The following is a 14,750-nucleotide window of genomic DNA, read 5'->3' as shown; positions in this document are numbered from 1 at the left end:
TCAGAGCCACGCTCACCCTGCTCCGTGCCTGGGAGGTGGAGGAAGCAGACCGACGCTGCCCCGCTCGGCTTCCTGTGCCCTGGGCTTCTCAAGGATGCGGTGTAGGGGTGTCATGCACACCGAGCAGCATGCAGCCCGGCTCCTGTCCACTGAACCCCGCCCCTGGTCTCTGCCAGCCCGCCACCTCCAGGTGTCCCCAGGGGCAAAACTACCCTGCAAATCCCTCACTGTTCAAAGAATGTGTAGCGGCATCATACGGAGCATCCGATGAGGGGAAACCGCCCAATATCCAAAGACTACGGAGGCACACTCGAGGCCCAGAGGATGGGGACCACATCATAGGGCCCTTATTTTCCAAAGCAAAACATGAGTCATGATGCTGAGTAACCAACAAGCTCTGTGGTTCCACACACACTGAAGAAGGGGAGAGCCCGCGGGGTGACGGGGACGGGCCACAGCTAGGGATGCCACGGCACCGCCCCCCGCCCCCCCCCCCGCCTTCTAAAACCGCCTGGGCCGAATAACAAATGACGTCCAACAAAATGCGTCAAGTCCATCCTTTCCATGTTTAAATCATAAAGAGCAACGCATGGGTCACATGCTACACTCCCCACACTGCTCAAAGGCCCCCCTCCCAGGAAGACCCCCCTCCCAGCACTGTCGCCCGGCCCTCAGAAGCGTCACAGTGCCGGCCAGCATCGTGAAGCTGCTGTTCCAAGCCGGACAGCTCCCCCCACTCGCGTGTACCGGGACCGAACCGATACGGAGCACCTTGCTCTCTCCCGCATGCAGGCCGAGGCGGCGGCCCGAGGACAGACAGCAGAGGAAGGGGAGCAGGCAGTGGACAGAGGCACACTCACCACTGGGCTGGCCCGTGCCGAGCTGGCTCTGGAGGAGGCCCGGGAGCTGGAGCTGAGGTGGCCGCAGGGCTCCGAGGGCTGTCCCACAGCCCGGTGCCGCACGCAGACAGAGACAAAGGGACAGGGTTAGCAGAGATGCCCGAGCATGAGGCCCCCCCGCAGCCGAGAGGCTGGCCACGTGCAGTGCGGAGCAGGGGTTAGCACGGAGCCCAGGTTCCCCTGGAGAGCGAATGCCCGCTAAGAGTGAAAGACGTTCATCAGCGCCTCAGAAGAACAGAATGCTCGGTTAGTAGGAGAAAGGGACACAGGGCATCTGCTGAACTTGGCTGTGCGGTCACGCGCTGTGGGTGCACAGAAAGCCACCTTGTCTCTGTGGAAGAGACTGGCCGCCTCCCTGCCCGCACTGAGCCTGGCGCTGGGCAAAGGAAACGTCTGCTTCTCCATCTTCCCCAGTGAAAGCAACATAAGATCGAGGGTTCAGTCAAAAGCCAGGCAGGGCTCCGTTAGCTCTGCTGTAGACATCGGTCTGTCCGTCCACCAATCTAAACTCTCTCCTGGGAGAGGTACACACCGGCTGCTGATTTATCTGGGAGCCATGTCCTCTTAACTTTGATTTGTACTCAGGTGTGTCCTCATCCTAGATACCTTTCATGTTTTCTAGAAAGTTCTTACTTCCCTCTTGAGCAAGGAAGGGTGGGGGAGGGGAGGGGAGGCAGGGTACCAGCAGCAGTTGGGATCACGGCCTCCAGCAGGCATGGCATGGCCACAGGAGCCGCCCTGCTCGGTGCCCTTCCTAACACCGGGCACCCACAGACACACCTGCAGGCACTATCCTTCCTGCAAAGTATATGGGCCACAGCGTGTCGGGGTGCTCGCCACTGTCACCGTGAAGACCACCTTCATTGCCCGGTGTTCCTACTAGAGGGTCACTCCTGGGGGTGAGGTCTGCACTCCCCCCATTTCCTGCGGAGTCCCCAGTGATCAGACGAGCCTGGTACACAGCGTGCATTCCAAAAATACTTGTTGAATGAAAAACTTCAATTCTAGACTATAAATAGCCTTGGCCAAGGTGAGCAAGTTCTTCAGACCTGCCCTAGCTACACCGTTCCTTTCTCTGACACGCATTTATTGCACGCTCACGTGCGAGACTTCTCAGATGCACAGACATCGTGTGTAAGAACCAGGGCCAGATGGGTTACGTGAGAAATTTACTGGTATCACCTGCCTCACCTTGTAGCTTTACTGTGCAAAATAAAGGAAAACCCCCGAACCAGCACTTTAGGGCAAAAGACTTCGCCTTTGGGTTTGCCGAGAGGACAGGGGAGACGTCCCCCCTGCACGAGTCCTGCCGCAGCCTGTCTCTCGCACCCCGGTGTAGGATGCGGAGACGAGACGGTGCTAACAGAGCTCAGGGCTGACCCAGGTCCCCCAGCGCCGGCCTCAGTCAGAAAGTGTCTCCGCTCCACCTGCCCTGATCATGAAGAAAACCCTTCGAGCCCGGACCGCTGCGGTCCACGGGGCACCCCGGAGCTGCTTGCGTTGGGGAGTCAGCGTGGCTCACGCGGGTGAAGGTAAGCTGGAAATATCTGAGTCCCACTCCAGGCTCTCTGTCCTTGGCCATACCACGCACACGGCTTACTAACGGCAAGGAAGGCGTAAGACAGACAGGTTGTCAAGCAAAACTGTTCTACTTTCGAAAACCGGCCATTCGCTCCCTTCGAATCAGGTCACGAGGACGAAGTCACTGAACTGCACACACACACTGTGGCCGAGGCTAACTTCTTGGGAGAATGGAGACGAGGAAGGATCTCCTAGATGGAGGCTGTCCTGGGCAGGCTGGGGCTCGGGACAGGACGGACCCCCAAGCTTGCTCACAGGTGTGTGTGTTTATCAGGGGTCACACCTACTAGCTGGGTGAAGAGCGTGGGAAAGCGGGGGCACGGAGCCCCATTCCGGAACACGGGGACCCGGCGTGGCAGTCGGAGAGTGACGGCGAGGCTGGGGTGAGACGGGGTGGGAGGGGGGAGCTCGGTGCGCCTTCCTCCGCTCCGCCTGCTGCTTCGCTGCTGAGAACAGAGCTGACGCCCAAGATCTCTTCCGAGGGGTTTTACCCCGGGTTTAACCTGTCCAACTGAAGTCGGCAGAAGTGTGCTGAGCTCCCTCTGGGTGCACCAGGAAGCGGAGAAGAGCTTGTTTCTATTCCCTTTTCTTCCTTCTGCATGCCTGACACCAGGGACACGCGGCCCTATCTCAGGAGCTCGTGCCCCGGGGCGAGAAGGCCTTCCGTCTCCGTCACCCCGCTAACCAGCCGCGGAGGCCGTAGTGAAGGAACCCGCGACACACATCCCGCGGAGACCAGAGGTTCCACTTGGGTCGCCAGGAATCTCAGTGCTGGGGGGAAGTCTCATTCCCGTAAGGAATTAGTATGCCGTTTCCTGTCTGATAAAAAATACCATGTAGTTGCATTTATCTGTCTCATATAAGCTAGAGCTATTTCACCCATTAGGTGTATGAACTTTTTAATGGCTCACAAAAGTCTTTAAGAACCGGAAAAAGGTTTGAAAAAGCAGGTTTAGCCTGACCAGTTCAGTTCAGTTCAGCAGTTACAGCTTCGACCTGTGGACCGAAGGGGCGTGGCTTTGAGTCCCAGTCAGGGGCACGTACCCTGAAACTCTCTCACATAGATGATTCTCTCTCTGTCTGTCTCCCCCACCCCCCATCCTTCCCTCCAACTCTATCCAAAAATCAATGGGGAAAAAAAACCTCGGTGAGGATTAATAAAAACAAAACAAAACAAAAGTAGGCTCCACTACAAGAAAAATGTTATGCAATATAAAACTGACAAATGCTTAATGAGATGTCACCAAAAAGGAATGCTGCGTCAACTAATTATTAAATATAATACTTGTAAAAATTACATTCTAAAGAAAACTATGGGCTAGACAGGTTGCTTTGTAAGAATCCCTGGATATTCACGATGACTGGAGAAACATAAAATTGGATTATTTAGCTAACTGATGAAGTAGCTAATCATTTCCGAAAGCAAAATTAGAAAAGCGTTTTCACTATTTCTGAAGAAACCGTCTATCGCACGTGGACCCGGCGCAGTTCCAGGACCTCCGGGGGCGCTGTGGAGCAGCGCCTGTGACCGCGGGAGGCTGGCTCCCGCGGATGCTGGTCCAGCTGGTCCTCGGGACGGGCTCATTCATTAGCTTCCTCAGTTCCGAGGACGAATCCATTTCTCTATTTGTTCACCTTTATCATGACTCACTCAGTTTTTTCGTTCAACAAGTATGTCTTGTACAACTACCAAGCCTTTATCGCATGGCCACTGCAATCCTTCAAAGGAGAAGGAAGACAAAATTATGAAAAGGGAAATGAGCCCTGGCCGGTTTGGCTCAGCGGTTAGAGCGTCAGCCTGCGGACCGGAGAGTCCCGGGTTCGGTTCCCCTAAGGGCACGTACCTCGGTTGCAGTTTGTCCCTGGCCCCGGTTGGGGTCGTGTGGGTGGCAACCAGTCGATGTGTCTCTCTCACGTCTCTCTTCCTCCCTCTCTCCCTCCCTCTCTATCTGAAGAAGGATGCAAAAATGTCCTCGGGTGAGGATAAAAAATAAAAGACACGGGAAATGACGTAAGTGGGATATCCTGAGTCTTCGAATTCGTCCACCTCCCTCAGTTACCCAGAGGTGAGTAAGTGGTGGCCTGCGTTTCCTTTCCTCCTTTGATTGAGACCAACCCCTGCGCTACCTGAGTGTTGTCACGAGTTATGGGGAAAGAGCCGATGAAGCTTGGTGGAGGTCGGTCTTGTCCCTTTGACTGCAACGGGCGAGGACATCAGACTCTCAACCCCAGGCTTCGTGACTCATGGTCCGTGACCCTTCATACAATGGGAAATTGAGACGAGACCGTGTCTCCTCCCTGTGACTCAGGCCGGTTGTCTCCCCGGCTGGACTGTGCTGAGCAGGCCCGCCAGGCCACGCAGCGGACGGGAGAAACCACAACCACAGACAGTGCCTCACAGCCCACGGGGCACAGGCCCTTCCCCGCAAAGCCCCCCCGAGACTGTGGCCGTCCAGCATGGACGCCTGCCACAGAAACAGACGGTCAGGACGGGCGGCCCGTCCCTCTCCAGCACCTAGGAAACGCTGAAGCGTGCACTCGGATGGAAACTCAGAAGGTTGTGAACAAGGGGCACAGCCACTGTGCATACGTGAGTTTCCCGCACAGCGTAAGTACCAAGTGAGCCGGCCCAGAGCGTGAACGCCTGTTAACCTTATACACAGCGGTAAAAGCCGCCTTTCCATCTGCCAGGGAGGGTGGGACCCTGCTCCCCGCAGACTGAAGCGGGCTCAGCTGTCGGGAGAAAGGAAACCCAGATCTGGCCAAAGGGGACTGACCGGCACCACGCACGTGTGAGCGGCATGTCACCGGTGGTTCCCTGCGGACAAAGCAGGTGTGGCGGTGCGCACGCGCGGTGGGGGCCTGCGGGGCTGAGGGGGGCACCCGGTAGCTCCCAGCACAGACTGTAGGGGGAGCGGGGAGGGGGGCTGGAGGATGGGAGCAAAGGGCAGGTTTTAGAAGCCACGGAAAAACAGCAATGAGCCTCATGATAGCTAGGAGCCGAGCCTAATCCAGTTACGGGGTTAGAAGAAAAAGAGTCCACGTTCGCAGTAAATCTGACGGATCCAAACGCCAGTTTCCATGAAAGGCAAATGCGAGATGGTTTTTGACTTGAAACCGTGACCTTCTGCAGCATCCCTGCGACTCTCTCCTAGTCATCTCTTCCCAGGCGTTCCCGGAAGGGGGGGGGGAAGGGAGGGGAGCGAGGGGAGCACGGTGTCCAGGCAGACCCCCCAGACAGCAGCCAAACCGCACGTGCACAGCCAGCACACAGTGTGTTAACCCACACACTTCCACGTGGGGAGAGGGGGCAGCAGGGTCCCAGGAGCAGCCTGCAAGGCACACAAGGGGCTGTCAGCCTGCAGCCGCCGGCCACACCTGAGCCCGGCGGGGTTGCTGGGACCCAGAGGCTGGTGTGGCCGCAGACTGAGCTCCAGAGCAGCGCGGTGACTCATTTCCAGGCGCAGGCCACTGGCCGGTCTGGGGTGAGTCACTCGGCCATGCGAGGGAGAGGACAATGCGAGACAACAGTCCAGCCTCCAGGACACGGTCCGCCCTCGGGCTCTGAGCGGGCTCTGAGCGGGCTCCTGGGGAGAGCCAGGCCAGTCCCTGCAGCTAAACAGGAAGCCAGAGGAGCGTCCGCCGAGACAGGGCTGCCCCCGAGGCGGAGGCGGCCCATCACGCACAAAGGCCTTCCGAATTGCTTCCTGGACACATCGACAAGAGAAAAATATTTTCTGAAAAACAAACGAAGCCCAAATGGGGAACAATTGCTGGAAAAGGAGGAGAGCCCAAGAGACCGATTTGGGATGGCTGGAGCTTTTGAAAACACCCATTCACTAGAGCCTCCTTTTTCCTAAATTCCTTTTTCTATAGACGGTCTTACATGATGTTCGATAACATTTTTAACAGCTGAGAGACGTCTCAGAAGGCTCATCGAGCCGATGGAAACCCGCTGGACTCTGCTCTCTGACCTCCACGCAGGAGGGCGGGGCGTCCACACACGGGCACGCGGGGAGCGAGGGAGGAAGGAGTGGCGTGCAAGGGGGAGACAGACCCGGTTTCCATGCTGGGCGGACAGGGCGCTGGGAGCAAGGCCACTACAGGGAAGGCCAAGGTCCGAGCGGGACGGTCCCTGTAATTAGAGAACACGCAGGAGGGCCAGAGGCCGCTGTACTTCCTCTGGGAGGCACATCACATTGCACATCCACATGCAACCGCCGCTCACAAGGAAACGCGTGTGCACACACTTCCAGGGGCGGAGGAAGGGGAGGGTCCGAAGGAAATGAAGACGGTCCCGCTGATGGACAAAACTATGCTGGGGACCAAGTCAGGACTTTGGGTCTACACACAGGCAAAACCAGACTGCAGTGCGTGTGATCGGTAGCGAGATCACAGGGGCTCTGGACGTCTTTGTAATCTGAGTTCTGATTTTAAAGGTTGGCAGGAAGAGCTCAAAACCCAGAGTTTGTGGGGAGCCCTGGGCGGTTTGGCTCAGCGGCTGGAGCGCCGGCCGAGGACCAATGAGTCGTGGGTTCGATTCCAGTCAAGGGCACGTACCTCAGTTGCGGTTCATCCCTGGCCCTGGTTTGGGTCGTGCGGGAGGCAGCCCGTCGATGTGTCTCTCTCACATCGATGTTTCTCTCTCTCCCCCCTCCTCCCACTCTATCTGAAGATAAATGAAAAAATACCCTCCGGTGAGGATTAAAGAAACAAATACAGAGTTTGTGGAGAGATCAGCCTCTCTTTCATGTAGAATATTTCGCTGGAAATGGTCTCTGGCTAGGCCTCCCAGGTGGTCACACCACGGGGCGTGCACAGTCCATAGAGGACAGATTGAGCGCTGCCATTCTGAGCCCAGGAGTCTATATGACATTTCTGGGGAATACTTCTCCATAAATTAATAATTTCCCCAAATAAGGTGTTTTACCCGAGCTGAAGGACCCTTGCAGGGGAAGCCATTTGCTCCGGGTTTCGAGGTCAGCAACATTCTACTGACCACCCAAGAGCAGGACTGTCCTTGAAGGTCCAGTCGTTCCATGTAAGGAGCTGATGGCTCCTTAAGACATTCCGCCTCCACTTCAAGTCCCACAACTTGTGCCGGTCACTCCTGTGCTGCGCAGGCAAGTGGAACTCTGGGGCAGACGGGGAGAAACGGCCTAACGGTGACACACAAGCTGCAGCGTGTGTCAGGGGCTGGGCTGGAAGCGCAGAGGGCCACGGGGCCACGTGGGAGGAAGCACCCACAGCCACCTCCGGACACTGCGTGGTCCAGTCCACGGTCTGCCTCTGCCACGTCTACAAGACTGGAGAAGTCCTTAGGAAAAGTCTTCAGTGGTACGTACGCCACGGACACCTTCCCATTATGAGGTTTAAATAAAATAAAAGGGGCCGGTGCGCCCTGCAGGAGCTGAGCACAGTAGTGACCAAGGAGCTTCCGGGGGGGGACGAGAAGATGACGCTGGGCGGTGTGGTGGTGGCGACACGCGGCCGCAGGGAGGTCTGACGAGTGCTGCATTTTGAAACGGCCAGCTCTAATCGCGGCTCGGCCACCTTGGGGGGTCACTTCCGGCCAGTGGATGGAAGGAGTGACCTGTTATCCTCGGTCTCTCCGCCATCTGTCTGACAGCGACCACCTCCGCTCGGAAAGTGAGGAGGTTTTCCGAAGGACTGAGTGCTCTCTGCAACGGCATAGACCCCCTGGAATTAGGAAAATACACACAGCCCGGCCGGGGTGGCTCAGTGGCTGAGCGTCGACCCTGCACGGAGAGGTCACCGGTTTGATTTCCGCTCAGGGCACATGCCCAGGTTGTGGGCCCGATCCCCAGTGGGGGGCGTGCAGGAGGCGGCCAGTCTATGTTCTCTCTCATCGATGTTTCTGTCTCTCCCTCTCCCTTCTCCTCTCTAAAATCAATAAAAAAAATAGAAGTAAAAAAAAAAACGGGGGGGGGGGCACAGAGGAAAAGTGGTGAATAGATGTTAAAGGAGGGGAGTTGAACCCACACACACAACCGCATGCTATAAAACCTGCCGCTTCCGGAGAGGGTGTGAAAGATTTAAATGGAAACCAACCAACTTCTCCTCTCTGGATGATGACACAGTGGAGATTCTGCCGTCACCGCTGTAGCTGGAAGTCTGGGCACCAAAGAAGACAGAGTAAGTGACTCGCACTTCCTTAGTGTCCCCGCAGCCCCACCTGTCCGGGTCAAAGGTAAATACAAAGTGCACCACCGCACCACGTTAGCCCCGGGAGCACCAAGGCCCGAGCGCCTCTGCAGCGGCCGGAATGCTTAGCAACAAGACGCTCGAAGCGTCACCTTCCAGGGTTTACGTCTCCGTGGTGTCCTGTGGTTGAACTCTTACTGTTTTTCACAGTTTCCCATCTCTGGTGTTACTTGTAATGACTTACTAAATCTTATGATGGATGTCTATCACCTCCTAGCCTGGATTTCCACTGTTACACATCTTCGGAGCTAAATGAAACTCCGTTTATGGTAAAAGCCTCCCGCCATCCTGCGGGCCAGCACACCCAGGGGCTCCCGCGCTCCGGGAGGTGAGGGGTCTGGGCCAGCCGCCCCTCCCAGCGAGAACCACTGTCCACACATGGCAGCTCCCTGCAGCGGTCTCTGCGGTTTCTCCCACATCCTCCAGGAGGCTCTGAAACAGCCCAGAACTAGATGGGGAGGGACTGGAGCTACCGATGAAGGCGGGAGCTGGGGATGCAAACAGTCCAGCGGCCCCCTGCGGGCCGAGTTCCCTGGGAGGGGGAACAATGTTTCCAGACTCCTCCCTTGGGGGGGGGATTCAATGGGGATTCTATTCCTTCCCACCGGTGCTCCCCACAGCCCACCCACCTTTCTAAGCGCACCCTCCACCATCCTGGGCCTTCCCCCCGATCTTCCCAGACCTGCTGCCGCAGTGGACGGAGGCTACCTGGTTCCTCAATCATTATACTTCTCGATTATTTATTAAATCAATTTTATATCCAGTTTTTCTCCATGGTGAACGGCTTTACAATCACGTTCTTTCGTACTTCTGGGCGCGTGACTGAAATCTCAATACATCATACAGCACACTGTATTGCTATCGCGTAGAAGCCGGAGGTTCAACTGTGGCTCTCTGTGGAACACAGAGCCCGATGTTATCTTGTCCGGTCACAGAACGTGGCACTGCGTGTCTGGGATGTTCCAGAGAAGAATGTGATATTGGGTAGAGGTTGGACTAACGGGTTTCTACAGTAACGTCTCACCCTAAACGACAAAGCATCGTGCTCAATCACGGTGAAGCGATGCCTTGAGGGTGAAAAGCTGCGAGTGAACGGAACCCCGACAGCAGTCTGGGGCCACCAGGGGCCACCGAGGCTCTTGTCCTCCGTGGCAGCACGGGCTGTAGGACACGGTGGTGTGCCTGCCGCCTGCCCTGGGCCCGAGTGGACAGAGATGTAAAGAAGTAGTAACGGAACCGGAGGAAGTCCAGGGACATCCCTGCAAACAGCAGATGCAGGAAGACAGCCCGCAGACAGAGGGCGCTCCGTCTGAAGAGGAAAGCTGGCAGAGACCGGGCGCGTGCAGTCCTGGGGGGCAGGAGGGAAATCCTGAACCCTGAACACAGAACTTAAGTGTGTGTGTGTGTGTGTGTGTAATGTAATTCAGATTAATGTAAAGAAATACTGCTTTACACAACTAGTAACATTTATTACAAGAAAACAGTGAAGCAAATGTTAAGGACAGGAAGACTGTAGATAATTCAATGTATAACATTTGCAGCAGGTCATGAAACAATCAAAAATGTATCTAGTTTAGCCTTTTGAAGCCCAGGGAGACCTTCCTGCTAAATTTAGCTCAGGCCCCCCCACTGCTCTCCAGCACTCCTGCCTGGTCCCTTTCCTCCTCTGCACCCCTGCAGAGGACGGCTCGGGCCCCTGGCTGCACCCCTGCACCGCGAGTGTGCCAACCTCGGTATCCAGGAACACACAGGCTCTGCCCGTCTTTAAAATGACAAACAAGAGCCTGGAAGACGGGAAATGTCGAATTTCAGCATTTTGAAAGCTGGACATACGTGATATACACATTACATACATACACCTCGGGCCATAAAATAATGAAAGAGCTCATCTTTAGTCTAGATCTTCTAAGCTCAGAGATTCTTATCAGCATGAAGCTCTTACACAACCATCAGGACTGCTTATCAGCTGAAAATCATGAGCTCTCACTTTATCATGCACTAGGGAATAAAAGAGAACCACTATGACTGGGGGGGGGGGGGCAGCTACACTGAGCGATGTTTTTAAAAAGCTCGGCAGCAACAGGTTTGAATTCCGTGCCATGCAGATGACTGTACTAACCCTGCCAGATCTTCTGTTCAGGGGCTGCGATCCATATAGCTCTCCATCATAACCATTTGTCTGTTTCAATGAAGAAGAGAAGAAAAGGTGATATCAGCAGACACATGAAGACAACGGACAGACAGACAGACAGACCAGCAAGGAGGAATCAGCCAGGTACAGACTGAGCTTCCCGAGGGGAGTGGATGAATGAAAGCCAGGGATCGCCCAAATCCTTACATACCCCCAAGAGCCTCAGGCCCCCCATCTGCTCCGCTACAACTCAGGAAAGTCCATTCAGTGTCACTTGTGACTGCAGGGCACTGGGGGCTTGAGGCCCAAGTCCCTCCTGTGGGTGAAGCCACGGCCCGGCAGTCTCTCTGGGCGGTTTCTCCTGCCTGCAGCTTCACGGCGGTGCTTTGGAAATCCCAGCGTGCGAAGAGCCTGCCCACCACGCAAGCGGCCAGTGGTTCGGCCCGAGCTAGTCAGTTTTCAGTTCTGGGTTCAGGGTGAGTCCCTAACAATCACGGCCCCTCAGGAAGCTGTATTTAGAAAATTCAGACACAGCTTCTATCCACTCCATCATTCCATGTAAAAATTCATTACGGGAAATGGTAGGGTACGTCCTCTACACGCGGTTTTCATTCATCCAGTCTCCGCTGGCCTGGGGAATCAGAACGCCGGGGCCTGGGGTGTGCAAGCTCCCCAGACGCCCGCAGGTTAGCAGTTGCTAAGAGGTGAAGTAAGACACGAGAATTAATGCCCCATCCAAACCAGTCATTCTAGTGGTGAGTCACGCTCAGTCAGGAAGCTGCAAACACCACTCGGTGCTCTCACGCACACGCAGACGTCACACGTGGCCACGCGAGACTCAATCGTCAGCTCTTCGGATGGACGGTGTGAGGTTATTTTTCTACTGAGGCAAAGGGCAACTCACGTTCAAGGGCATGAGAGATGGGAACCACAGAAGAAAGGCAAAATCAAAACTCACGCGTGCCCTACCGGGTGCCTTGAATTTAGTTTTAAAATGGAATAAAAGCTGGAAGTAAAAGTGCCCTCCAACAGGTGCTCCTGACTCGCTAACACGTCCCCCCTTCTCCTCAGGGACGGCCCTGAAGGCAATTCACTTCAGGGAATAAAGTGGCTAAAAAGCTGGAAACATGTCGCTAATACATTAATTACGTAAAGGATGGAAATGCGTGTCACAGAAATGTGCTCATCCCCCAGTGTCAGGAGGCTGGGGTCCAGGGTGCTAGGCAGGTGGAGGGCACTATTAATTGTCACCGCAAAGGTAAAAACCCTTTTCAAACGCAGGAACTTGCTGATAACTTGGGAATGCGACAGACTGGGTGATGCACAGAATGCCCAGGAGCGTCCTGAAGGGAGGGGTGCGCGGGCTGCTGTCACGGTGGGCCGTGGGCTGCTGTCACGTGGGCCAGCTCACGCCCCTGTGCCTTTGGAGCTGGGATTGCCTCCCTGCGGTTCACGCTGACCGCGTAGAAAGCAGAACGCACGCAAACTCTCCCGGACAGATGCAAGAGAATAATTTCGAATTTAAGGCGGAAGCCTGTTTTGGTGCTGGAACTGGGGTCTTTGGCAAAGAAGCCCAGCTGTACATTGAACTCCATGGATAGGGACTAGAAAACCATGGATTTGTCATGGAATGAAACTATTTTAAATGTAACCTTTTAAAGGGACAACAGTCCTTGATCTGATTTGAGTTCCTTGAAAGGAAGACGCCATCTGTTCCCACCTTGGGACCCAGAGCGGCCAGCAAACAGCTGGTGCTCCAACAGTGTGTGGTGCCAGCCAGGTGGGTCAGAGCTGTGCCCAGGAGGCTCTGAAGAAGACTATGCGCTCTGGTTGGCACATCTGCCTCTGCCCACAGTCCCCAGGTAGAGACTGGGGGGCACCTGTCTCCACCCACACTCCCCAGGTAGAGACTGGGGGCACCTGCCTCCACCCACACTCCCCAGGTAGAGACTGGGGGCACCTGTCTCCACCCACACTCCCCAGGTAGAGACTGGGGGGCACCTGCCTCCACCCGCACTCCCCAGGTAGAGACTGGGGGGCACCTGTCTCCACCCACACTCCCCAGGTAGAGACTGGGGGCACCTGTCTCCACCCACACTCCCCAGGTAGAGACTGGGGGGCACCTGTCTCCACCCGCACTCCCCAGGTAGAGACTGGGGGGCACCTACCTCTACCCGCACTCCCCAGGTAGAGACTGGGGGGCACCTGCCTCCACCCACACTCCCCAGGTAGAGACTGGGGGGCACCTGCCTCCACCCGCACTCCCCAGGTAGAGACTGGGGGGCACCTGCCTCCACCCGCACTCCCCAGGTAGAGACTGGGGGGCACCTGCCTCCACCCGCACTCCCCAGGTAGAGACTGGGGGCACCTGCCTCCACCCGCACTCCCCAGGTAGAGACTGGGGGGCACCTGCCTCCACCCACAGTCCCCAGGTAGAGACTGAGGGGCACCTGTCTCCACCCGCACTCCCCAGGTAGAGACTGGGGGGCACCTACCTCTACCCGCACTCCCCAGGTAGAGACTGGGGGGCACCTGCCTCCACCCACACTCCCCAGGTAGAGACTGGGGGCACCTGCCTCCACCCGCACTCCCCAGGTAGAGACTGGGGGCACCTGCCTCCACCCGCACTCCCCAGGTAGAGACTGGGGGGCACCTGCCTCCACCCGCACTCCCCAGGTAGAGACTGGGGGGCACCTGCCTCCACCCGCACTCCCCAGGTAGAGACTGGGGGGCACCTGCTTCCACCCGCACTCCCCAGGTAGAGACTGGGGGCACCTGCCTCCACCCGCACTCCCCAGGTAGAGACTGGGGGCACCTGCCTCCACCCGCACTCCCCAGGTAGAGACTGGGGGCACCTGCCTCCACCCGCACTCCCCAGGTAGAGACTGGGGGGCACCTGCTTCCACCCGCACTCCCCAGGTAGAGACTGGGGGCACCTGCCTCCACCCGCACTCCCCAGGTAGAGACTGGGGGCACCTGCCTCCACCCGCACTCCCCAGGTAGAGACTGGGGGGCACCTGCCTCCACCCACACTCCCCAGGTAGAGACTGGGGGCACCTGCCTCCACCCGCACTCCCCAGGTAGAGATTGGGGGCACCTGCCTCCACCCGCACTCCCCAGGTAGAGACTAGGGGGTGGCACGTGTGTCTTTTCGGACAAAGATGCACTTGGCTCTTTAGACAAACACCCATGAGATTAGTGGGGACACCACCAGTTGTTATCTGTCACACGACACCATTAGCATCACACAGCAAGTCATCCGAACATCTCACCCAGGCGTAGGGACCCCAAGACTCCAAGTCGGGCTGCGACTGCCGGAGTGAGGATGGACGAGGACGGCAGGAAGAGAGGTGCGGACACCAGGTAAAAACCAAGTAGACACAGAGACAGAAAACAGGCAATACTGAACATCGTAACAACATTACTTCTGTTTTCATGATTTCTAGGGTCTCGTGGGCATTTGCAAAAGGAATTACGTCAGAATGGTAGCTGCCGTAAGTCCTGTAATGTTAACTAAAACTCTACGGCAAATGTCACTACCAGTCCTCAAATCTTCAGGGGCAGAGCTATGTCATCTCCTCGGAAATCTGCCTTTCGCCCCGGGGTCCCTGAGCCAGCAGAGCAGATTAAAGGCACCTTTAGTGCCCATGAAGTCTAGGAGTGACGCCATGATTTAGTTGTCATGGCGACTAACAAGCCTCTGCTCTCTGTGGTCCTTCAGTCAGAAAGGATGAACCGGGAATGAAGCAACAATGTATCACCGCAGCCAGAGGAAGCTTCACCCAGCAAGCAGAACTGCAGGCGCAGGTTAACCGGCTGCCCCCCCCCTTCACTTCCAAACACACAATGTTTCCAAATATAATTACGGATATTTTTGGAAAGTTTCAGGAAAAAGATGGTATTGTGTTTGTCAG

The 14,750-nt window shown here is 56.3% G+C and overlaps 1 protein-coding gene across 13 annotated transcripts in view; it reads right to left on the bottom strand.

Moving 5' to 3' along the window:
- The window catches only part of LRRFIP1 (LRR binding FLII interacting protein 1), a 126,321-nt gene that overhangs the window by 35,273 nt on the left and 76,298 nt on the right, over nucleotides 1-14,750 (bottom strand). For 7 of the 13 annotated variants that reach the window (XM_036254781.1, XM_036254782.1, XM_036254771.1 and 4 more), the window contains 3 exons: nucleotides 10,825-10,884; nucleotides 8,553-8,615; nucleotides 861-938 (listed from right to left, as the gene is read on the bottom strand). The exons of the other annotated variants lie outside the window; for them this stretch is intronic. In XM_036254781.1, coding sequence (XP_036110674.1) covers nucleotides 861-938; nucleotides 8,553-8,615; nucleotides 10,825-10,884 — 201 coding nt within the window. The remainder of the gene's footprint in view (nucleotides 1-860; nucleotides 939-8,552; nucleotides 8,616-10,824; nucleotides 10,885-14,750) is intronic. 13 annotated transcript variants of the gene reach the window in all.

Source organism: Molossus molossus, unplaced genomic scaffold (genome assembly GCF_014108415.1).
Source record: "Molossus molossus isolate mMolMol1 unplaced genomic scaffold, mMolMol1.p scaffold_m16_p_11, whole genome shotgun sequence".
Taxonomy (NCBI): Eukaryota; Metazoa; Chordata; class Mammalia; order Chiroptera; family Molossidae; genus Molossus; species Molossus molossus.
The sequence above is the reverse complement of the archived record's forward strand: the minus strand, read 5'-3'. Positions and strand labels throughout refer to the sequence as shown.